The sequence below is a fragment of the Peromyscus maniculatus genome, chromosome 8, assembly GCF_049852395.1.
Source record: "Peromyscus maniculatus bairdii isolate BWxNUB_F1_BW_parent chromosome 8, HU_Pman_BW_mat_3.1, whole genome shotgun sequence".
Lineage (NCBI taxonomy): Eukaryota > Metazoa > Chordata > Mammalia > Rodentia > Cricetidae > Peromyscus > Peromyscus maniculatus.
The window spans coordinates 61,540,724-61,564,881 of record NC_134859.1 but is presented as its reverse complement, the minus strand read 5'-3'; the positions used below and the strand labels follow the sequence as shown (position 1 = coordinate 61,564,881).

At 45.7% G+C, this 24,158-nt stretch overlaps 2 protein-coding genes and 1 long non-coding RNA gene across 5 annotated transcripts in view; 2 read left to right on the top strand and 1 right to left on the bottom strand.

Annotated features, from left to right (window-relative positions):
- Doc2b (double C2 domain beta) overlaps window positions 1-4,033 on the top strand; it is a 28,539-nt gene extending 24,506 nt beyond the window's left edge. The window contains exons 8-9 of the mRNA XM_006977529.4: window positions 178-274; window positions 741-4,033. Of these exons, the coding sequence (XP_006977591.2) occupies window positions 178-274; window positions 741-877 (234 nt within the window). The 3' untranslated portion in view covers window positions 878-4,033. The remainder of the gene's footprint in view (window positions 1-177; window positions 275-740) is intronic.
- A 2,527-nt stretch (window positions 4,034-6,560) lies between these two features.
- Window positions 6,561-20,981, top strand: LOC121831364 (uncharacterized). Of its 2 annotated transcripts, none has more exons than XR_013041752.1 (3): window positions 6,561-6,617; window positions 10,396-10,545; window positions 18,429-19,166. It is a non-coding gene; the product is annotated as an uncharacterized LOC121831364 (long non-coding RNA). The 2 variants fall into 2 exon arrangements; XR_006074738.2 differs by lacking the exon at window positions 6,561-6,617 and adding an exon at window positions 20,849-20,981 and having other exon boundaries at window positions 10,408-10,545; window positions 18,429-18,479.
- Ywhae (tyrosine 3-monooxygenase/tryptophan 5-monooxygenase activation protein epsilon) overlaps window positions 8,869-24,158 on the bottom strand; it is a 39,285-nt gene continuing 23,995 nt past the window's right edge. Inside the window, exons 3-7 of one of the 2 annotated variants that reach the window (XM_006977404.4) lie at window positions 20,280-20,386; window positions 19,165-19,371; window positions 16,308-16,444; window positions 11,472-11,516; window positions 8,869-9,813 (exon numbers count right to left, since the gene is read on the bottom strand). In XM_006977404.4, coding sequence (XP_006977466.1) covers window positions 11,509-11,516; window positions 16,308-16,444; window positions 19,165-19,371; window positions 20,280-20,386 — 459 coding nt within the window. In that variant the 3' untranslated portion in view covers window positions 8,869-9,813; window positions 11,472-11,508. The remainder of the gene's footprint in view (window positions 9,814-11,471; window positions 11,517-16,307; window positions 16,445-19,164; window positions 19,372-20,279; window positions 20,387-24,158) is intronic. The other variant, XM_076542909.1, reaches the window with a different exon arrangement.

Sequence of the window (24,158 nt, the reverse complement as noted above, 5' to 3'; positions counted from 1 at the left end):
GCAGCTTCTGGAATGGAAGGGCAGGGGGGTGGAGGGTGGGGCCTGCTTAGTCTCCCATCAGGCAGAAGCGGCAGACTGGCTAGAGGCATCACACACTGACCCCTTCGACCCCTCAGCACATCACAGACCCCTCTCAGCCATGTGGCCTTGGCTCTAACACCCTCTTCTGGCCAGCAGGAGTTCTGTTATGAGATCAAGCATGGAGACCTGGCCAAGAAGACCCTGGAGGTCACTGTCTGGGATTATGACATTGGCAAATCCAATGATTTCATCGGTAAGGAACACAAGGGAAATGCTGTTTAGCCGTGTGCCTGTCCTGGGCAGATATGGGTCCAAGAACCACTCACCCCTAGTGCATGGGACCTCAGACTGTACTCGTGACAAGAGACGGGCCCAGAGAGGGAAGGGGCCCTGGGAAGGGCTCACAGCGATTGGTGGGGGACTAGAGTGATGACGGTCAGCACCTGAGGCTGGACTCAGAGCCCGAGTCTCTGGTGGTTGTTTCCGGTGCACAGTAGGCCACTGCAGCCCTCCCTTCCCTTTTCCGTCCCTAATGTGTGTCGCGGCACCCTGCCCCACACTGCTCTGGTCCCTGGCAGAGGAAGAATATGACATCAAGCACCGGGTCAGGTGGGCGGGGTGTGGCTGGAAGCCAGATGCTGTCCACCCACAGCTGGGCCGGAGGGAGGGCCCAGACAGAGTCACTGCATCCCCGGCTGCCCCTCTGGCCTCTTCCACAGGTGGCGTGGTGCTGGGCATCAATGCCAAGGGCGAGCGCCTGAAGCACTGGTTTGACTGCCTGAAGAACAAGGACAAGAGGATCGAGCGCTGGCACACGCTCACCAACGAGCTCCCGGGAGCTGTGCTCAGCGACTGACTGTCCGATCTGCTGCCACCCACCACGCCACCCGGCCCACACAGGCCCCGCCCTGGGCTTTCTCAACTGCCATCAAGGGCTGTGGCCCTCACAAGGGGCAAGGTCCAGGTTGTCTACTCGGACACAGCCACTGTAGCCCCCTGCTTGGAGGCCACAGAGCATCCAGCCCTGCCCCGTTGGAGGGACAAGAGGACACAACATTGGACCCGTTTCAACCCCCTGGGGCCCAGGAGGGCTGGAGCTGGGGGAAATTCTGGGCCTCAGCTCCGCCCAAAGGAAGGGCTATCTAGGGTGAGGACCTCTTGGAGGTGAGGGGTGGAACACATGCTGCAAGCTCAGAAGTTGGGGTACCCTGGCTGCCTGGGGACCACAGAGGAAGGACTATGGGCCGGCGGAGCCCAGGACTCGAGGACAGACAATGTAGCCAACTGGAGCTTCCAACGTCCTCATGCCTGGTATATTGATGGACAGAGCCTGTGAGCCTCAGGGGCGGGGAGTCCCTGGCTAGCAGAGGATCTGGTCTACACATAGCCACAGAGGAGTGAGGCCCACAGGACCAGCCAGTTGTCTGCAGGGGCTGTGGGTACTGCTGACCGCTAGAGGGTGGAGGGCAGGGAAGGCGTCTTGGCGGGAGTCGGGGTTCAGCGCAGCCTTGAGAAGCCAGCTGTGGCTCTGAAGCTAAGAGAAAGCCAAATACAGAGATTAGGAGGCCTGAGGCAGATGCCAGGGGACACAGACAGAGAGCCATGGGGGCCCAGGGTTGCTCTGGGGCAGCATTAGGTTTTGAGGCAGGAGCTGGGCTTGGGAATGTGTACAAGCACTCCAGGGAAACTGAGGTAGACTCTTCAAACCCAAGCTCTCCCATTTGATCTTGCTCCCAAGGGGGCTCAGTACTCACTGCTCCTGTTCTCAGCAGAAGCCTCTTTCCCGCAGCGTAGAGAAGAGAAAAAGGGACCCTACTAGCATGAAAAGGGGCAAGAGTTCCTCCTGCCTGCCCACCTCTCCCTTCCTCATCCCCTCAGCTCAGGCTGGTGTTGGGTCCCTCAAGACTCCATGGCATCCTAGACCTACCAAGACAGTGGGTTGCCCTAGGAATAGCGGTGGAAGTCAGCGCCTTGTTTGGAGGAAGGTGTAGGGGTGTGGCTTCTGCCCCCAGGAGCTGAGAGCTCTGGCCTCACTTTCTGGGGTAGGGTGCCACACATGTCAATCCTGAAGCGCCCAAATGTCTCCTGCCAACTGGGGCTCCAGGAAGACAGGAGAAACGGAGAACCAAGGAGTTCCATCACCATCTCAGAGCCCCATTTGTTGAACCCATCACTGGGTGACAGGCACGGAGGTCCCGAGAGGGAAGATACCCTAAGCCCAGCACCCTCCTACAGCTAAAATAAGGCCCCGGGACCACGGGTCATGATCCAATCCCAAGTGCTCCCCAGCCTTCCCCACTTGGCAGGGAAGAGGTCTCTGTCCCCCACAGCACCTGGGCACCTGTTGCTTATAGAGACTGGGTTTCCCTCTTGGGAAGGCTTTGCCTATGTTAGTGCACTGACAGACACTCTCTCACTGACTCTTCACCATCTTGGGGGGGGGGGCACAGTGGCTTTGTCAACCCACTTTACAAATGAAATGGTCTCAGAGAAGTTGGTAAACTTCTAGGGCCACCAAGCTGGGAGGGGCTGAACCAAGTTTTAACCCCAAGCCCTTTGAGGCTGAGGACTCTTTACCCTCCTGAGCCTCGGGGGCTTGGGGAGGTCTGTTACAGACGCATCTCCTTAGTGCCGGGCACCTTACCCTCGAGCTGGCTTTGAAATCATCTGTGCCATTTAGAGTTTACCAAAAGACCACAGCCAAGCCCTGGAACTCGGCTGCCCTACGCCTAGCCCGTGGTCAAGGGACTTAGTACCAAGGTTGGTGTTTTCCCCCCACAGCTAGAAATGGGAGCCTCTTGGGGCCCAAGGAGGGCGTTTCAACACACCTGGTTGAGCTGAGTAATTCAGTGTTTGGCCTTCGGGGTGCCCTGTTCTGAGAGGAGCCTGGCAGCCTCCCTGATGATACAGAAGTGTTTGTTAGACATTAGGTGACTGCCGAGGCCCAGCAAGAGAGCACGCTCAGGTGGGACAAGAACCTGGATCCCTCTGTTGTCCCGGGCAGTAAGTGGGCATGGCCTCAGAGATGGTCCTTGTGAACCCTGGGTGGGAGACAGGGCTTCTAGCCAGCTGGCTTACGTGTGAGTGCCCAAGCAGGAGCCCACTAAAGTGATGGAACTTTCCCGGGGTCCTGGCTGGTCTAAAGCCCCAGTGCATTCCATCTCTGTTAAAGCTCTCTGAGAAGTTGCAGAATCAGTTCATCCTTTCACTCCAAACGGGTATCTTGCTTCTAGTCCAACAGCGCTGCAGAGAGGAAATCTGATACCAAAAACAAAGGTCATTCCAAAGTCCTGTCATCCACCTAGCGTCCTGGTCTCCGCCGTGCCCGCCGCCACCATTACCATTAGCCAATCCCCGAACGGGCCGTCTTCCAACCCTGAGGCGGTGACCTCCTGACCTCTAGTGGCGAGAACGAGGAGCTACACCTCCGCGGCCGGCCCGCCTGCCGAGCCCGGACCAAGCATGTCCCACCCTGTCCTCCAGCCAAGCGAACCTCCCGATGCATGGACGCTGGCTGTCGTCGACGCGGCCTCGTGCACTGCTTACAGTTTTACTACCACGTGACGGCTGCGGAGTACGTCCTCAAACTGCAGCGCCACGACACAATTTTTGTACTTTTCGTCTGACCTTCCCGAAGGTGTCCTTTTTAAGTCTTATTTGTTAATATTTATAACGATATATAACTCAAAAGTAAATGGAAACATTGTACTGTGATCGCACTGGCCCGGGAGACTCCTTGGAAGATCTGGAGGGTACAAACGAGAGGGAACTAGGATTTACATGTCACGTGTACTCTTTGTTTTCTGAAATGGTCTCACTTGTAAACCAGGCTAGTATCCAATTTATGGTGATCCTCCTGCCTCACATTTACCCTTCACTAAGATCCCATTTGAAACAGGCTCCCAAGTTACAGATGGGGAAATCAAGGCTCATTAAGTTCAAATATATATATGGGGCTGATCAGATGCACTTGCCACACAAGCTTTGGGACCTGAGTGTGATTCCTAGAACCCAAATTAAAAAGGCAAGATGAAGCCGGGCAGTGGTGTCCTACACTTTTAATCCCAGCATTCCAGAGGCAGAGGCAGGTGGATCTCTGAGTTCGAGGCCTTCACAGTCTAGAGAGGAAGTTCCAGGGCTACACAGAGAAACCGTCTCAAAAAACAAAGCAAACAAAAAAGGGCAAGATACTGTCTGTTGTGGCGCACACCTTTAATCCCAGCACTCAGGAGGCAGAGGCAGACTCAGATCTCTGAGTTTGAGGCCAGCCTGGTCTACACATCCAGTTCCAGGACAGCCAAGGCTACATAGTTAAAAGACCCTGTCGCAAAAAAAAAAAAAAAAAAAAAAAAAAATCAGGATGTAATGTGACAAATTAATAATCCCAGTAACTCCTGGTGCCAGATGGGAAATGGAGATAGAAAACTGCCCAGAGCCTTCCTGCCAACTAACCTGGAATAAACACCTGAGAAACAAGGTGGAGGATGAGAACAGAAGTTATCCTCTGACCCCCACACACCTGAGCCAGCTTGCACACTCTCACAACCTGCCTCCTTCCCTTCCCCACCCTTTCCCTTCCCTCACTTAAACACACACAATAATTTTTTTTAAATAAGTTAAAATGTTTGTGCAAACCACACAGGGTTCAAGTCCAGATCTCCGGAGATGTGCGGCAGGATCGGTGTTACTGGCCAGCAGGAACAGGGCGGGAACAGTGTTAATGCTGGGTACCTGGGAAGATCATGTGGCCTCCCCAGATGGATCTGATGGACTTGAGGGGCCCAGAGAGGGCACTGGGGGTGGAATACCTGTTCCAGGTGGAGGGAACAGAGGCAAGCTTGGTATGGGAGGAAACTTCAAGGAGCCCAATGTGACCAAGTGGAATGGGCAAGGAATAGGGCAGAGTACCAGAGGTAGGCTGTGTACGACTTGAGAAAAACTGGCCAGGGACAGCTGGGTGCTGGTGGCGCACGCCTTTAATCCCAGCACTCGGGAGGCAGAGGATCTCTGTGAGTTCGAGGCAATCTTGGTCTGTGAGTTCCAGGTCATCGAAGGCTACAGGTAGAAACACTGTCTTCAAAAACCAAAACCAGGACAGGCATGTTAGTTCATGTCTATACTTGAATTTGGCTGAAGATGTGCCAACCAGATATTATCTCAAAGAACTTTGTTTCACTGATTCTTCCTACTGTTTCTCCTACTTCCACTTAGGTCTAGTGATCGGCATCCCTTCTGGGGATTTGCCCCTGTTGAATCACGTGAGACCTAACTACCCATGAACGGCCCTGTGCAATGCTTTCATTGTGCCCCATAGGTTTTGGCATGCTGGTTTTTTGTTTTGGTTTTCATTCAATTTTAGTTAACCTTTACATTTCCAGTGACTCAGTATTCCAATGTGTTGTTCACTCTCCAGTTTGTGTGGTATGGCTGGATGGAACAACAAACAATCCATACACAGTAAACAGACTGCTCAGTTGGTGAAGAGGTAGCTTTGCAAACACAAGGACTTGCTTGGCCACCAGAATCCATGTTTTTGAAAAGCAAGCAAGCAAACGCGCGCGCGCACGCGCGCACACACACACACACACACACACACACACACGCACGCACGCACGCACGCACGCACAAAATCTCTTAGGAGAGAGGCTGGAGATGGTTCCAAGGTTGAGAGCACTAGCTGCTTTTCCATAGGATCTGGATTTAAATCCCACCCAACAGCTCACAAATGTCCAATTCCAATGACGATGTGACTGTATGCATGTGATGCACAGCTATACATTCGTGCAGTCAAAACACTCACTTTTTTTTTTTAAGCAGGACTGTTGGGCACAGAGGAATATACCTTTAATCTCAATACTCAGATTAAGGCAGGAATTAAAGGCCAGCCTGGTCTACACCGGCAGTGGTGCACACCTTTGATCCCAGCACTCAGGAGACAGAGCCAGGCAGATCTCTGCAAGTCTGGTCTACACAGTGAGATCCACGACAGGCACCAAAACTACACAGAGAAACTGTGTCTCAAAAACAAAAACAAAACAAACAAAAAAAAGGCCAGCCTGGTCTACCAGCTAAAGCAACGTGACAAGACCCTGTCTCAAAACAAACTGACAAAACTGTGTTGCAGAGACAGCTCTTCCAGATGATGGAGATTCCCAACATCCACATGGTGGCTCACAACAGTCTGTAACCCCAGTTCCAGGAGTCCAACACTCTTCTGGCCTCTGTGGGCACTGCACACACACGGTACAGACACACGGACAAAACATCACTACACATAAAAATGCAGATGTAACTACGTTTCTGACTGAATTCAAAGTTCAGAGGACACTACAAAACCAAGAGCTCCAACTCTGGGCGACACCCTTGGCAACCCAACCCTGGGCAGTGGGAGTGACTATCCCTGCGGGCTCAGGACCTTCACAGCCTCCTTGCTTGCCTATCTCTTAGCATATGAGATCTCTCTCCTGACTTCATAATTACTTTGGTAGATTTCTCTGTGGCCTCATGTAATAAAGGCTGGCCTGTCCATTCACTATGTAGCTGAAGCTAGCCTTTGACCTGGGATCCTCGCTTCAACTTCCTGGAGTACTAGGCAGGTTGGTTTTCTCCTTATCAAATTTGCTTGGAAATGCTCACGGAGGGCTGGAGATGTAGAAGCCGTTTAGGGAACTTGTTCTTACAGAGGATTTCTAGCAACCACAGGGAAGCTCACAACTGCCTCTAACTCCAGTTCCAAGGCCTCGATCGGACTCCTTCAGGCTTCTGTGAGGAACAGGGACATACACAGAGGAGAAACACTCATACACATAAAACTTAAAAACAAACTTGGCCGGGCAGTAGTGGCACATGCCATTAATCCCAGCACTTGGGAAGCAGAGGCAGGAGGATTTCCTAGTTTAAGGCCAGCCTGGTCTACAGATCCAGTTCCATCCATAACAGCCAGGTGTAGAGAGAGAAACTCTTATTTTGAAAAAAAACAAAAAAACAAAAAATGTTAATGCTCATGCCTCTTTTTAGAAAGTTTGCTCGCTACAGGGAGTCTACACACTATGGACAGTGGCCAGGTTGGGGTCAAGCCTGATTGGTTCGTGCTGTCCACTGTGCAAACTCCAGGTTTTACCCTCAGCACTCCTACACCACTGCTGGTGTGGTGGCACACACCAGTACTCCCAGCACCTTGGAGAAAGAAAGTTCAGTCATCCTTAGCTGAATTCCCAAGCCAGCCCGAGTTACATGAGACCCCAACCTCACAACAAAACTAATGAAATTAAGACATTATTTCATCCTAACAGACTGTGTGGGGACTACCCCACAGAAGTATCAGGCTCTCGGGGATAGGGGTTGTTTCTGTTTTTGAGAGAGCTTTTTTTTTTCTTTTTCTTTTTCTTTTTTTCTGGGCAGCCCTGGCTGTCCTGGAACTCACTCTGTAGACCAGGCTGGCCTTGAACTCAAGAGATCCGCCTGCCTCTGCTTCCCAAGTGCTGTGAGATTAAAGGTGTATGCTACCACCACCTGGCCTCAGTTTTGATTTTTAAAGATACACTATTTTTAAAAAAATCTTGAGTATATACACCACATGCTTGCTGGTGTTTGTGGAGGGCAGGTGTCAGATCTGCTGGAACTGGAATTACAGGCAATGGTGAGTGACCAGTTCTGGGATTTGGGTTCACAGAATGTATTCTTAATCACCGGGCCATTTTTCCAGCCCTGTCTCCACTGTTTAACTAGATCAAGTCCAGGAGTCACACAGGCATTAGTGTTCGGTGCAGTAACTCTCTGAATGCCTGCATTACCTAAGTGCCTTAAAAAACTGTCACAAGGCTTTATGACTTTCTTGATCTGGAAATCGTATGCTGGCTTATAAAGTGATCAATCATCTGAAGACCCTCTTATGCAAAAGGAATTCACAAAGTCATTATTTCAACTGCTGGCATGTCCTAAAGATAAAACTAAAATCTAGCCTGTGAATGCTTTTAATCCTAACAATTTGGGAAGGTGAGGCAGAATGGCACCTTTGAGTTAGCTAGTCTATGTGACTGTGACCTTGCATAATAACCACGGTCCTCCTCTTTGAAAATCAAAAAGCTGGGCCCCATCATCCACTAAGTAGTACAAGAGTAGCGTGACATTTTAGAGAAAGTGAACCGTGGGGCGTGTTTTCCAATCGCAAACATTCTTTCAATCCCAGCACTGCAGAGAGATGTTTTCTGACTCCGGATAGTCACAAGCGCGCCGTGCTGCCCATGCCAACACTCACCAGTGCCTACTGCAGAACTGGATACACCTTGGGAGGGGTTCTGAGGACCTCCGGCCTTCAGCAATGGGAAGTAAGGGAGACCCACCCAAGTGCACACACTACCATCCACACTGCCTCTGCACAAACTATGCACATGTTGCAGATGTTTCTGGAAGGACGATCCTAACAAGGGAGGCAACTGCTCTCTTCTTACCACTGGCTTTGCAGTGAGGAGTGTACTTTTACTTTAGACCGAGGAGGGTTATTCTGACACACTGAACCTTATCTAGTTGTACACCCCAACATTACACAACAGAAAATGATCCATAGCTACACCTGTGTTCAATAGGATTGTTGTACTTTAATGATAAACTTAAACATAAATATTGTGTTGCTAACTCGTTTGAAAGACAGGACATGTAATCTACTGGCTTGGTTGTTCAATACCACATTACAAGCAGTTTCCCCACACCCCAAGTACATATCACTGGGAACAAATGTTTTATGGAAGATAAAATGGGGGAATATTTTCACATTCAGACAAACAATACTGTCAAATATGTTTGGACTAGAGATTTTATTTTAGAAGTATAAAGGATGGAGGCGTAATATATTTGGCATTTTTAATTTAGGTTTGTTTTATTTAAGTTTAATGTTAATTCCATGCTGTGTTTCAGTAAGAACAATACAGATTCTGTATCTGTGGCTCCAGTCAGATATCCAGTAGTACAAATTAGCTTCAAGTTACACATACTGAACAAAAGAGGTTGAGCGAGCGAAGGAGGAGGCGGGAAGGAGGCTGAGGAGCAGGGGAGGAACAGTTGAACACGCATGCAGGCTTCCATACCACCTTCAATGCTAACCTGCTTCAGAGGGGAGGAGTCGGCAAGAATGAGCAGCCCCGGATTGTTGAGCTGTTACCAGCACCGTGCTTTCCAGCAACACTTCAGCAGAGTTCCCAACACATTTACAGCAAAACCATTCCAACAAACCCCCCAACACCTCAAGCTAACACCCATTAAGTTGAAACATTGGTATAAAATTCAATTTCAACAATTAAAAAGGAAGAACGACAGCACATGTGCCTCCATCGTGTGATTGATCTTTCTTAGATCATCACCTAGAAGTCTAATGGCTCTCAAACGTCATTTCCATTTCTAATGATGATCTTGCCGCATGTGGCTGGAGACAATACAGTAATGCTGAAACAGCCTCTATGCAGTCCTGTTAGTGTCGTAAAGAACCTAAAAGCTGGGACCAGTAAAATCCACAGAAATTCACTCTTGCCTTTAAGAACTTCTGAAAACTGTTTGTTGTTTTAAAAAAGGGGGAGGGGAGAAAAAAAAAGAAAAAGAAAGAAAAACAACAGGGCAGGAACCTAAATTCTGAGACCAAATGTGAAAGTCAAATTTGGTGGTTCTCAGTGACAATGGGGAACTTCCAGGGGAGGGGAGGGGAGGGAGGGTGGTCAGAGATGTGTTCTCTTGTTGGCTTTATTATGTCTCACTGATTTTCATCTTCCACATCCTGCAGCGCTTCTTTATTCTGCTCTTCACCTGTAAGGAGGAACAAGGCACAATGACTTCACTGTCACATGCTCTAATGCTCACAAAGACACCAGTCCAATCCAAGAGTTCCTAGTTTTACTACAATGTTAGCAAACTCAGCAGGCAGAGCTTCTAACCTCACATCTGAGGTGCTTAAACCAAGAGCTGCCAACCACAGTCCTGAAACAGTCAAGTGTTAGAGGATGATAAAATTAAGACTTTGAAAGGCTCAGAAATCAAACGTCTCTGTTAAACAAGCATAAAGATCGCTCTTACACAGTGACCTTCAAGCCTTCGTGTGTTTCTTGGGCCAAAGAGTATTTTGCTTTTTACTTTTTGGGGTGGCAGGGGAGGGACAGACAATCTACTCACAAGCTCAACATCAGCTATCCTTCAAGGGAATAAAAGCTCCACACGATTCTACGGTGTTTGGGGAGGATGTGCTACTGTACAGGAATACTTCTTTGTGTGGTGGCCGGACAAGCCCAACAGTGGATTCTTTCCTTCAGGGTCAAATACCCGGTCACTGAGGCTATCCTAAAAGGGCGTTTGGGCCAGCTCTCATGCTCTTTCTCTTTTTCTTTGAACTAGCCTGCCAAGTTTCACATTTCAACTGCACTATGACATGCAAGAGAAAGCCAAGTCTACTCACTGGAGGGTCATCTACCTACTTATAAGCACTAATCAAGTCAGCCATAGTAAGAAAACATGCGAAGCTTTTGCTAAAAAATGATCCAACAGGTAAAAATTACATTCTTTTGTACATTATAATATGGAGAATTACTAGTTTGAATAAAAAAGCCCACTCAGTTTACCAGAGGGTAGGGTATATAGCATGTACTTAGCATCATGCATAATGCTCTATGTTCAACCCCTAGCAATTCAAAAATAAGAACACACATAACCACACACTCAGTTAACTGCTACTAAACCAATTTTTAAAATGCTACTAAACCACTAAAAAAAGAGAGCAGTCTAATAATAGAAACAGCTTAGATGATAAGCTTTGCATTTATAATGTGTAAACATGGAGCATTTATACTAAGGCCAGCTTTTAAACAGTGACGCATCACCACAGCAGTAAGCATCAAGTTAAGAGCTCTAAAATTTCTTGTAGTAAGAAGTTTGACATTGATGTGTGATTAACAAGTCAGGTCTTTATCAAAGCACAAAAGGTTCAAGGCCAGCCTGAACTACATACTGAGACCCTGTCTCAAAAATGAAAATTGCTTGAAGCACATGGAGGGTGGTTTAACTTGTAAGACAGAGAAGACATGCAAGGACAAACAGAACCATCTCCTAGGAAAGAACGGAGGGAGGCCAGCCCTCCAGAGCAACGCATCCAAGCTCACAGGCTTGGATGTTCAGTCTCATTTGTAACAGAACACACTGGCCAGTGTGCTAACAGAGCACAGGAACACACACAGGCTACTGGCAGACATGGCAAGAGTCTCAGCCACTCAGACACAAGTCATGAAAGTCACTGCATACATAAGGCACACCCAATAAATAGACAGGCAGGGAGCAGGCCATGGCTGCCTCCAGACTTAGCACCTGAGAAGGTAAACAGGTGAGGAGTCTGGGAGGACAAACAGGTGTACAGGCGGCAAGCGTGATTAGTGAGAAGAAAACAAAGCCGAGCTCCCTGCACCACAGCAACGACTTACAAAGTAGTTCTAAGGGAAAGAAGAGGTGGGCTTTCCTTTAGGAATCTACAGTCAAGAAGAGAGGGAGGAGGAGAGCAATCAGATGAGCACATTACAGGAAAACCAACCACAACAGGACAAAGGACACACCCACGAGTCCCGGGAGTCAGCCTTGGTCTTTCCACCTGAAGAAACCTCAAGAACTGACCTGTCCTTTACTCCTAAGAAACCTTTTGGAGGTTTTGCCCAATCCAGGAGAAAAAGGAGCAGACAGAACATACACCTTTCCTCTCTATGAAACAGTCCTTTTAAAGCCGGGCGGTGGTGGTGCACGCCTTTAATCCCAGCACTTGGGAGGCAGAGCCAAGCGGATCTCTGTGAGTTTGAGGCCAGCCTGGGCTACCAAGTGAGTCCCAGGAAAGGCGCAAAGCTACACAGAGAAACCCTGTCTCGAAAAACCAAAAAAAAAAAAAAAAAAAAGAGAGAGAGAGAGAAACAGTCCTTTTAACAGTGTGACCCCACTAAAGAATCTCTGTGCTTCACACATGTGCTGCAGCATGCACATGGGCGTGCACAAGCACACGGCACACATGCACAAATTTTTTCTTTAAAGGATTGTCTTCCTGGGCTGGTGAGATAGCTCAGCAGTTAAGAACACTGGCTGTTCTTGAAGAGGACATGGGTTCAGTTCTCAGCACCCATGTGGTGGCTCACAGCTATCTGTAATTCAAGTTCCAAGTGATCTGACTGACATCCTCTTCTGGCCTCTGCAGGTACCAGGCAGGCAGGTAGGCATGTAGTACACAGGCAAAACACTCATAAAATAAAACAAAATGTTCTAATAAATTAGACCAGTCATTAGCATCCTCTACAGGAAAAGACATACAAGTAGGTAGGTAAAAGAGCACATCATTAGACATTCTCAATTCAAACATTTAATAACACTATTTTCATGACCAGCAGTAAAATAAATGGGCTAACTTTAGCTAGGCGGTGGTGGCACACGCCTTTAATAGTAGCACTTGGGAGGCAGAGGCACATAGATCTCTGAGTTCCAGGCCAGCTTGGTCTACAGAGCTAGTTCCAGGACAGGCTACAAAGAAACTCTGTCTTGGAAAAAAAAAAAAAAAAGATCAACAAGAGTGCTCTAACTTAAGCTGAATGCTGGAAAACTGCTAATCCCATGACAGAAATGTTTCCACATGGAAGAACTCAGCTGTAAAATGCTTGCTATACATGCATGAGACCACATAAGAAAAGGCAGGTATGTGGTACACGCTTTGAATCTCAATGCTGAGATGGAGAGATCTCTGCAGAATTGGGGAGCCACCCTAGACAATCAGTATGACCCAGAGCAATGACAGACTCTGTCTGAAGTGTGTGCATGCACGCACACACACAAGGTGGATGGTACCTCTGGCCTCCATAAATACCAAACTCCCCCAACCCACAGAATTTTTAATAATTTATAGGGCCCAGTAAGATGGCCCATATAAAATGACACTGTCATGCAAGCCAGACAATATAAATTCAATCCTCAGAACCCAAGTAAAGGTGGAAAGAACATGAGCTAGGTGTGGTGGCACAAACAGAGGCAGTTTGTAGAACTGAGATTGAGGCCGGCTTGGTCTACACAGAGAAACCAGGAGCACACCTCACCCTAAGCTGTTATCTTCAGACTTCCACGTGCATGTACCCCATGCACACCAAAACAAAGTGAAGTTTAAGTAAATCGAGTTTAAATTTGTACAAATTATATTTCATTTATTTAATGGGGGAGGGCACAAGGTTTCACTATGCAGTCCGGGCTGTCCTGGAATTTACTGGTATACCAAGATGGCCTCCAGCTCAAAGATCTGCCTGCCTCAGCCTCTTAAGTGCTGGGATTAAAGGCAAATGGCTATATTACTTTTATTGATGATTAGTTCATCACTGATAATGATAGTTTACAGCAGAATTATAAAATTCGAGCTTTGTAAACTTCGTAACTTAGCAACATTTTAATGATGGAGCTCAAGTAGGCCTCAAATTTATTATACTTAGGAAAGTAATCTACCAACTGAAAATCTTAAAAGGCATTTTGGGCCGGGCGGTGGTGGCACACGCCTTTAAACCCAGCACTTGGGAGGCAGAGGTAGGCAAATCTCTGTGAGTTTGAGGCCAGCCTGGTCTACAGAGAGAGATCCAGGACAGGCTCTCTCCAGGACAGGCTGTTCCTACCTCTGTCTCGAAAAACAAACAAACAAAAAGCATTTTAGAGACTGGCAAGATGGCTCAGTGAGTAAGAGTTCTTGTTGTGAAAACAAGAAGACCCCCACTCCAAATATCTAACACCCACATAAAAGCTGGGCGTGACTGCAAATGCTGACAACCCACATGCCCACATCATTCTGTGCCTCCACATGTGCCTAAAGTACCAACACCGACGAGGGTACGTATATGCCCCCCCACACACACACACTAGTAAAATAAATAAAATGGCCTCTTTTTTTTTTTTTTTTGTGATTGTATTTTATTGAGACCAGGTTTCTCTGTGTAGCCCTAGCTGTCCTGGAACTTGCTGTGCAGACCAGGCTGGCCTTGAACTCGCAGAGATCCGCCTGGCCGCCAAGCTGGGATTAAAGTTGTGCACATCACTATAGTGGCTCTATCAAGATGGTAGAAAAATGTGTAGGCAGTTCGTATCATGTGTCTCATCACAACACTTGTCTTGTAATACATTAATACTTGATGACTTAGCTTTTAGAAGCTGAACCAAACAAGTTCTTGTATTAGTAACACAAGGTAAAGTAAAAAAAAATCAAACTCCATTTTGCCAGAGAAAGGAAATGGATAGCATTCATAACCCAAGCACACTTCCAAGGTCAATACAAAGCATGTCAATCTAAGCAGAAACTGTAGTTAGAAGTAAGTTATTAAATAAGTTTCTGCCTGAGTAGCACGCTTAACATGACTACAATTAAAACAGAAACTAGTTTGGTGGTAGCACACGCCTTTAATCCCAACACTTGGGAGGCAGAGGCAGGCGGATCTCTGTGAGTTTGAGGCCAGCCTGGTCTACAGAGTGAGTTCCAATAGCCAGGAGTGTTACACAGAGAAACCCTGTCTCGAAAAAACAAACAACAAAACAAACAAAAAAGCACAGATAAATTTTGTGGTGGGAGACGATTCAGTGGTTGGGGAGTGTTTGCTGCTCTTGCAGAAGGCATAAATTCTATTCCCATCGTTCATGTGGTGCTTAATGGCCACCTGTGATCCGAGTTCAAAGGGATCTGATGCCCTCTTCTGGCTTCCCTGGGCACTGGACATGCATGAGATGTTTATGCATGCATACTAGCAAAACACTCCTCATTAAAAAAAAAAAAAAAAAATCAAGAAATCTTGGGGCTGGAGAAATGGCTCAGAAGAACACTGATCGCTCTTCCAGAGGACCCAGGTTTAATTCCCAGCACCTACATGATGGTTCACACCTGTAACTCCAGTTCCAGGGGATCTGACCACCTCTTCTGGCCTCTGAAGCCTACAGGTACCCATGTGGTACACAGACATATATGCAGGCAAAATACCCCTACACATAAAGTAATTGTTTTTTTTTTTTTTTTTTTTTTCGAGACAGGGTTTCTCTATGTAGCTTTGCGCCTTTCCTGGGACTCACTTGGTAGCCCAGGCTGGCCTCGAACTCACAGAGATCCGCCTGGCTCTGCCTCCCGAGTGCTGGGATTAAAGGCGTGCGCCACCACCGCCCGGCTAAAGTAATTGTTTACTAAATAAATCTTATTTAAAAAAAAAAAACACTAATACAACCCTGTATCAAAAAATAACAACAAAACCCAAAAAAATCTCTTTGGAGAATGAAGAATAGTGAGCTAAGTGTTAGAACATGTGCTTAACATGCACAGGGACCTGGATTCTACCTACACACACATAGACACACACACCTTAGAAATCTACAAATACGATCAACTTCAACTTTTATATTTGAAGTTAAAAATTACACGTGCATGGCCCAAACAGCAATTACTCCCCCTCAAATAGTAACTTTGCAAATGAAAATCCAAAACCAGACAATACCAGAACTCTTAAGCATGGACCTAAGGACAGATCATTTTATTTCTTGTAGAACCCTAGAGGAAAACAGTTGCTTTTTAGAGAAAAAGATTTCTACAGAGGGATCAGGGTACAGCCAGAGGTAAATCATGTACCTAGCACCATGCAGAGATGTTTCATTAATACCTAATAATGCCATATAATTTTATAAACAACCTCTGCTAATTCCCTCCCAACTGAATTTCGAGAAGATAAAAGGAAATGATGGGGGCTAGAGATGTCTCAGTGGTTAAGATCACTGCCTGCTCCTCCACAGGACCCAGGTTTAATTCCCAGCACCCATATGAAAGCTTACAAACATCTGTAACTCCTGTTCTAGGGGATTCATCAGTGCCTTCCTTCTGGCTTCTGAGGACATTCATGCAGTACACAGACATATGTCGACAAAACCCTCAAACACATAACACAATTTAAGTTTAAAAAAATACTATAAAAAGGACATGTTTCCTGTCATTTTGTCGCTACAATGATTAAAGCAGTATGAGAACTAACAAATCATTATTAAAAGGCAAAACTTTTACAGCTTTAAATACTGGCATAATATTTCTACACACATCTGAAATTGTCAAACAGGCCTTGTACTTTCTATCAAGGGCCAAAATGGCACTTGGGCACCATTCCCTATAGAAGGAATAAACTTTAATTATTGCAGACAGGCTGGAGTGTGAATTATACACAAAGATTAAGAAAACACCAAAAGAGTTCTTAGAAGAGGCAACCACCGAAAGAGAAACATCTTGGCTTGCTTACCATCGCCCTGCATGTCTGAGGTCCAGAGTGTCAGGTTATCACGTAGCAGCTGCATGATAAGCGTAGAGTCCTTATAGCTTTCTTCACTCAGCGTGTCCAGTTCTGCAATTGCGTCATCAAAAGCTGCTTTTGCCAACCTGAAATGAATGCACCGTCAATACTCAATTTATAGCAAAGACAGCAACAAAGGGCTATCTCTCAGGTACTCTGGCAGCCCCACTGAAACAAAGGGACAGACAGACAGACAAATACAGAAAGACAACTTGGAGATTAAAGGCGTGTGCCACCACCCCCGGCTGCAAGATAACTTTGACTAGAAGTATGTTAAGACTCAGTATTTTTGTTCAGGTTGCATTTAATTCAAATAAAAAACTTTTTAAAAATGTATTTTTAGAATTCTGTATAGATGCACCTGAGGGTCAGGTGACAAACTGTCCCAGCTGCCTCTCTCTCTCCATCACATAGATCACAAGGACCAAACTCAGGCTAATCCAGCTTGATAACAAGCAGTCCTACCAACTCGGGCATCTCAAAGAGATGCTCATGTGCCTTTTTAAACATCTTCCTATACAAAGCAAGATGGGCCTTGGAACTTCAACCCTAGCCCAGAGTATTAACAAACTATATGAAGGCAAGATCTACGTTATATACCAGCTAGGGTGTCAAAGTGAGACTCTATCTCAAAGAAGTTATATAAATTGTCTCAGCCTTTCATTTCAAGTGATATTATTACCTGAGGCCTGCACCACCTCACCTAGCTTATTAAAAAAAAAGAAGTTTTTGTTTTTGTTTTTTTGAAATAGGGTTTCTCTGTGTACTCCTAGCTGTCCTGGAACTCACTCTGTAGACTAAGCTGGCCTCAAACTCTCAAGAGATCTGCCTGCCTCTGCCTCCTGAGTGCTGGAATTAAAGGCATGCACCACCACCCCATCCACGATTTATTATCATGATTATACGCATTTGTATGTATGTGTGCAAGAGTACAGGTGTCAGATGAGGCCGGAGGCATCAGATCCCCTGGAGCTTGGGTCACAGGCACTTGTGAGCTGCTTCATATGGGTGCTAGAAATAAACTCAGGCACCCCAAAAGTACATACTCTTTAAACTGAGCCATCTCTCTAGCCCCAAGGCACTAATTCTTAATACAATGTATATGAACTATGACAAATAGGTTAGACTGTGAAAACACTCTGTATAGTCGACCACCCCAAACCTCCACCAAAATATATGTGTGATAAAGATATTTTTCTGCCAGGCAGTGGTGGCGCACATCTTCAATCCCAGCACTGGAGAGGCAAAGGCAATAGGATCTCTGTGAGTTCCAGGCCAGCCTGGTCTGTACAGAAAGAGTTCCAAGGACAGCCAGAGCAACAAAGAAAAAACCCTGCCTCGAAAATCCAAAAAGTTTGAATATCTTTGGATAAAACAAATGTGGCATATACCTACAATGGGTAAAATTCAGAACCCACTCCCAAAGGAGAAGGGGGGGGAGATTTGTTTTGTTCAATGTCTCATGTAGCCCTGTCTGGCTCTGAATGCCTAGTTGTCCTGCCTCCATCTCCAGAGTGCTGGAATCACAGGGCTGTACCTCCACCCCCAGCTTTTAGAAGAGGAGGATTGAGACAGGATTTCACACTGTAACTCAGGCAAGAGTTTGGGTGAAGTGATGAAAACGACTTGAAATGGCTAGTACTGATGGTTATAAAAAATTGTGAACATATTAAATTCCACTCAATTACACACATGAAAATTGTTACAATATATTCTCTGTAGTATACATGTTTATCAGTACAACATTCTTTAATTTGCATTCATTATTTAAAAACTAGAAACAAGTTGATATAAAAATTGAAGAAAGGCCGGACAGTAATGGTGCACACCTTTAATCCCAGCACTCCAGAGGCAGAGGCAGGCTGATCTCTGTGAGTTCGAGGCCAGCCTGGTCTACAAAGCAAGTTCTAGGACAGGCTCCAAAGCTACACAAAGAAATCCTGTCTGGGGTGGGGAGAAAAGGGGGCTGGAGAGATGGTTCAGTGGTTAAGAGTACTGACTGCTCTTCCAGAGGACCCGGGTTCAATTCCCAGCACCCACATGGCAGCTCACAACTGTCTGTAATTTCAGTTGCAGGGGACCGGACATCCATGGCAAAACACCAACACACATAAAATAAAGGTAAGTAATTTTTTTTTTTTTGAAAAATGGGAGAAAAGGAGGTTGGCGAGATGGCTCAGTGGTTAAGCGCATTCATTTACTGCCCTTCCAGAGGATCCAAGTTCAATTTCCAGCACCCACAATTTGCTCACAACTATGTGATGCCCTGATTTGTTTCCTAGGGCCCATCATAGGAGAAAGAGAATCAATTCCTGCACGTACATGTAAACACACACAAAGTGCACAGTTTTTAGTGTGACAACAGTTTCATAAACACCAGTGATAATATAATTATATTAGAAAATATTTTTTAAAAATATGTTCATGATGGGAGGTGGTGGCACATGTCTTTAATCCCAGCACTTGGGAGGCAGATGCAGGTAAATTTCTGTGAGTTCCAGGACAGCCTGGTCTACAGAGTCAGTTCCAGGACAGCCAAAGGCAACATAGAGAAACTCTGTCTCAAAAAACAACAACCAAAAAAAGTTCACCAAGAATATTGTAAGCATTCCCAGGGAAGTGAGGTGGTCAATGTCTACAATTCCTAACAACCGAAGAATGAGACATGAGAACTCAGTATCAAAGGTAGGCGAGGCAAGCTATCAAGACCCTGTCGTAAGCCCCTCAAAAGCTGAAGGACCACACCCTAGTACATGATGAAAAAGGAAGTCGACTACAGACGGGAGGGAGCCCCTCCACCACTCACCTGCAGGCCCGGTCGGGGGAATTAAGAATTTCATAGTAGAATACGGAAAAGTTGAGAGCAAGACCTAAACGAATGGGGTGCGTTGGCGGGAGTTCTGTCATGGCGATGTCGCTAGCGGCTTTGTAAGCCACGAGGCTGTTTTCTGCGGCCTCCTTCCTGTCATTTCCTGTGGCAAACTCGGCCAGATACCTGTGGTAGTCCCCTTTCCTACGACACAACAGCAAATCAAACCACAATTAAAAATACTTCTTGGAGCCTGACAATTTTTCTCTAGTACATGACAAAATACAGTTAACAATTGAGATATATACTTCTTAGAAACTTTAAAAATGACTTCAGAATCCATCTCTTCTTTCCTTAAGGATTTCCTATTAAAAATTATTGGGAAATTCCCACAGAATATAACTGAAGCAAAAATCACCTGAGTAGCATAAAAGTGTCTCCCAAGAGCGGCACACGTTCGTTCGTCACAATACACATTTGTTGCTGTCACTGAGGTGCCAAGACACCTGGAGCTCTGAGCACGATGAGCCCCGACTACTCCTGAGCTATACCCAGCCTGCTAATTTCTCCAGAAAGTTAAGATTATACTGTGAACTTTGCAGCTTTAGCTAAGAGGAAGGAAGCCACAAAAGCAAAAGACCCAGGCAGGGCGTGCTGACATATAACCCCAGCATTTAGGAAGATAATAGAGGACTACTCCAAAGCTGAGGGCAACCAGGGCTACATGGATAGACCTTGTTCTCCAAATAAACTGGGAATGGTGGCACACACCTTACTTAATCCCAGGACACAGAGATCTATCTGAACACAAGGATCGCATGGGTCTGCCATATTGAGTTCCAGGCCAGTCAAGGATATAAACAGTGGGGTGGGGCTGGGAATGGTAACAGCGACCAAAAGCTAGGTATTTTGTACAATAGTCTGACAGTCTCAACAATGTTAATTCTTCATTAGTACTGTATTTGCTAATTAAAATTAAAACTTTTAAGTTTTGGTAACTAACCCTCCAATATTCAACTATTTTAAGTCAAAATTGAAAACCTACATTTAAAAAGTTATGGTTCTAAGGCTAACTTTAAATCTCACATTTTCCCTTCTAGTATAGAACCTACATTTTATAATAGAAAACCTTGGACTCGCCAGTGTTAGCTGCTGGAATGAGGTGTTTGTCCAGTACATCCAGAATGTCACAACAGATTAACTTGAGCTCAGTTTCAACCTAGGGAGGGAAAACATCAGATTAAGTTTGGCCATTCAAAAGTCTTGTTATACTCTACCTAAGCTTAATCTGAAGAGCCTAGTCTTAAACAGAACATCATATCTGTTTTCAAACTCTTTCCCCAAAACCTTAGGTTGACAGAAAACTATTCAGAGTAAACAGTCTCTTCCTCTTTAAACCATGCACACACCCACAGTTCACCTAAAGAATCAATCACCAGTGAGTCAAACAAGCAGTGGTAGCTCACGCCTTTAATCCCAGCACTCAGGAGGCAGAGCCAGGCAAATCTCTGTGAGTTCAAGGCCAGCCTGGTCTACAGAGTGAGTTCCAGGACAGGCACCAAAACTACACAGAGAAACCCTGTCTCGAAAAACCAAAAGAAAAAAAAAGAAGCACCTGTGAGTAATATGCAACGTTCTTCCTAAGTGCTAGGTACTTACATGAATTAACTTCCATTATAAGGTACCAACTGTAACAGCTACACTTTCTACATGAACTACACTTGGAAGTTACTAAATCCCAAGCAGCAGGGCACACCTGGAAGGGATTGTTCTTGGTATGATCATTTGAAGAGGGAGACTCGCCCTAAATCCGGATCATGAGGTCAGAAGATCCACCTAAACCACCTCCTGGGAGCAGCTCCCATAAAAGGACAAGGAAGAAGGAAGCTGGTGCTTTCTCAGCCCTTACTCTCGATGACAAGTTCATCTATCCCGAGTCATTTCTTCCCTAGTGCTAGAACTTACACTACGGGATTCCACCGGGGACTGAAACCTGGCAGTTCTCAGACCTCCCAAAGACTCCAGCACAGACTGGGAATGCTGAGACATCCAGTCTTGTGGACTGAACTACTTTTGAATCCTTGGCCATTCTGTCAGGACACAGCTAATGTTGGACTACTCGGGCCACAGCCTGTAAGGGGCTCTAATAAATCAGAAATGTGTGTATATTCATTTATTTTAAAGATATGCCCAAAAGCCATCAACTTAAAAGAACTTTAAAACAACAGGAGAGTGAACCAGGGAAATGTTAGGGTGCTGCCTAGAACAGACCAACACCCAGCACCACAAGTACATAAGGAGAGGTGGGTGACAGGATCTGAACTAAAGCATTTAAGACAAAGTCCAAAAAAACTCAAACCTAGACAGTTTGTCTTCAGTACTAATATGTTCCAACAACCACTTACTTCATTGTAGAGATCAGAACCAGCTACAACAGCAAGAGTCCAAATTAAATGTCAACATGGATCTCTATTGGTTTGTAATGACTAAAGCACATGGCATCTCTGAACACATTAGGGTTTTTGACATAGGTTATGTGAGGATATAATGAAATTTGTGACACAGTCATGGGAATATCTGATGTTGGTATTTCTAAAGAAGGGAATCTGAAATGCCAACAAAAATGAGAAGAACACAGGAGTGCTTATGACCTTCCTCAATTTCTACGGAAGCTAGGGTAAATGATGTTCCCATACCTCAGACTTTTTCTGAAAACAAGTGACATTGTGCTTTATATGAACGTTATATAACACGCTGGCCTGTGGAGCAGGCTTCTCTACTGAACCATAAGCTCCTAACTATTGTCAAAGCAACTGTAATAATAACACTGAGCCTTGTGCAAATTGCCCCAGGGCATCAGGCCACCTTGCCTGGAGTCTCTAGTCTCCAGCTTACAGCTCTTCCATCACTAGGGAGGAGAGGCAACTGGCCAACCTCACCAACATGTTCCTCCTGCTCTCCATTTCCTATAATTCAGACACTTTAGGGCATTCTTCCCTTTTTCTTCTGTAATCTTGACCTTAGTTCATTAAGACTGTGCCTCTCTGGTGGCTTTGAAGTTGAAATCGGGTCGCTATGTCGTTCTCCTACAGCCTTACTCCAAAGCTCTCCTTGAAACCTCCTACTCAGCTTCAACATCACTGCGTACCTCCATGTCCCTCTCCCTCATTCACAAAGTAACTACAGTCCACCTTCTTTCCAGTGACCTGATCCATCACCTTGGTATAAACAAACCACTGATCTAATCTCCTAACCTCCGCCCTGCAGTGGACAGTCCATCCCTGGCCTCCTCCTTTTCTTTCTAGTTCCTTAGTCCTACTAAGAAATTCATCAAGACTACTTCAGACTTTTGGCTTCATCTCCCAACTGACCAGTTTTTCCCTTGTCTCCTCATCACATCCTACAGTCTTTTTGTTTTGTTTTGTTTTGTTTTTCGAGACAGGGTTTCTCTGTGTAGCTTTGCGCCTTTCCTGTAACTCACTTGGTAGTCCAGGCTGGCCTCGAACTCACAGAGATCCCCTGCCTCTGCCTCCCGAGTGCTGGGATTAAAGGCATGCGCCACCACTGCCCGGCTTACATCCTACAGTCTTAACCATAATTTTTCTCCATTTCTTCATGCCTAAGTAACACCAAATTGTCTGTCAATCCATATTCTTTGTTCCAAGGTATCTGAGGGCAATGATAATCCCAACTTACCTCTGTAAGATCTCTGGCATGTTCCTTAAGCCAGCTGTATCTCCAGTTTTATTACCTATAAATTGGGTTAATAGCTACCTTTCCAGGGTCACTTATTTTCTTACTTCTTAATGTTGCTAAGGATTAAGCCCAGAGCCTTACGCATGCTGGGCAACTGCTCAGCATGAACTAGGAGGCTCCCATGTTTGTATATAAGTATACTTACAAACTATCTGAAATAACTTCATAAATTCTTTTAAGAGTGTTGAAAGCCCCAATAGTTTCTACTGTTTAAAAAAAAAAAAAACAACCAGCCAGGAATGGGGGCTCACGCCTTTAATCCTAGAACTCGGGAGGCAGAGGCAGGTGGATCTCAGTGAATTCGAGGCCAACCTAGTCTACACAAAGTGAGTTCCAGGACAGCCAGGGCTGTTACACAAAGAAATCCTGTCTCAAAAAACAAACCAGAATGAGTCTCCATAAAGACAATAATTCTGTTTCATCAGTATTTATACCCAATTATTTAGTACACAGAGGCATACAAGTATTTATCCAACTGGCCCATATGGGGATTGCAAGATGGTCCAGTTGGTGGGTGTTTACCACCAAGGCTGATGGCCTGAGTTCAAGCTCCAGGACCTGCAATTCACGAAGTCACCCTCCCCTCTACACGTGCACCATGGCACTCCCCGTGGACATGTACAAATAAATGCAAACACTGAAGTTGCCCTATGTGTTCACTAGGAGTCAGTGAAGTGCTTTACAACAGCCACAGCAGGAGCAACAGTTCCATCTGTTCTTCACTTGTGTGTGTGTTGGTTAAAACTTAATACCTGTGCTGGACACACAGCTCAATGGTAGAGTGTGCACTCCAAGCCTAATCCCTACACCCCTCCCTCTCAGGATACTTCCCCCTCTGCAGCTCTAAAACAAACAGTTCTTGGCTTTATTCTCAAATACTCTCTAGTCTGTAATTTCTAACCAAGGTTAAGTGAAAAGTTAAAAATACAAACTACATTTACTTTTGTACTTATGCAGTGTATATTAGGTAGTGACCTAAAATACCCATGTCTAACACAAATCACTTGAAGCTATAGGCCTGAGACTTAGCCAGATATCAAACTCAAACACACACACACACACACACACACACACACACACACACACACACACACACACACACACACACGTGTCTCCTTTCTCTCCCAGATAGCAAATATAAACATAAGAAGCAATAATTTAGGACATTCAGATATCAACAACTCTTATTACTTCTGCCACAAATGTTACTATTTGTGACAAATGAACACTACCCT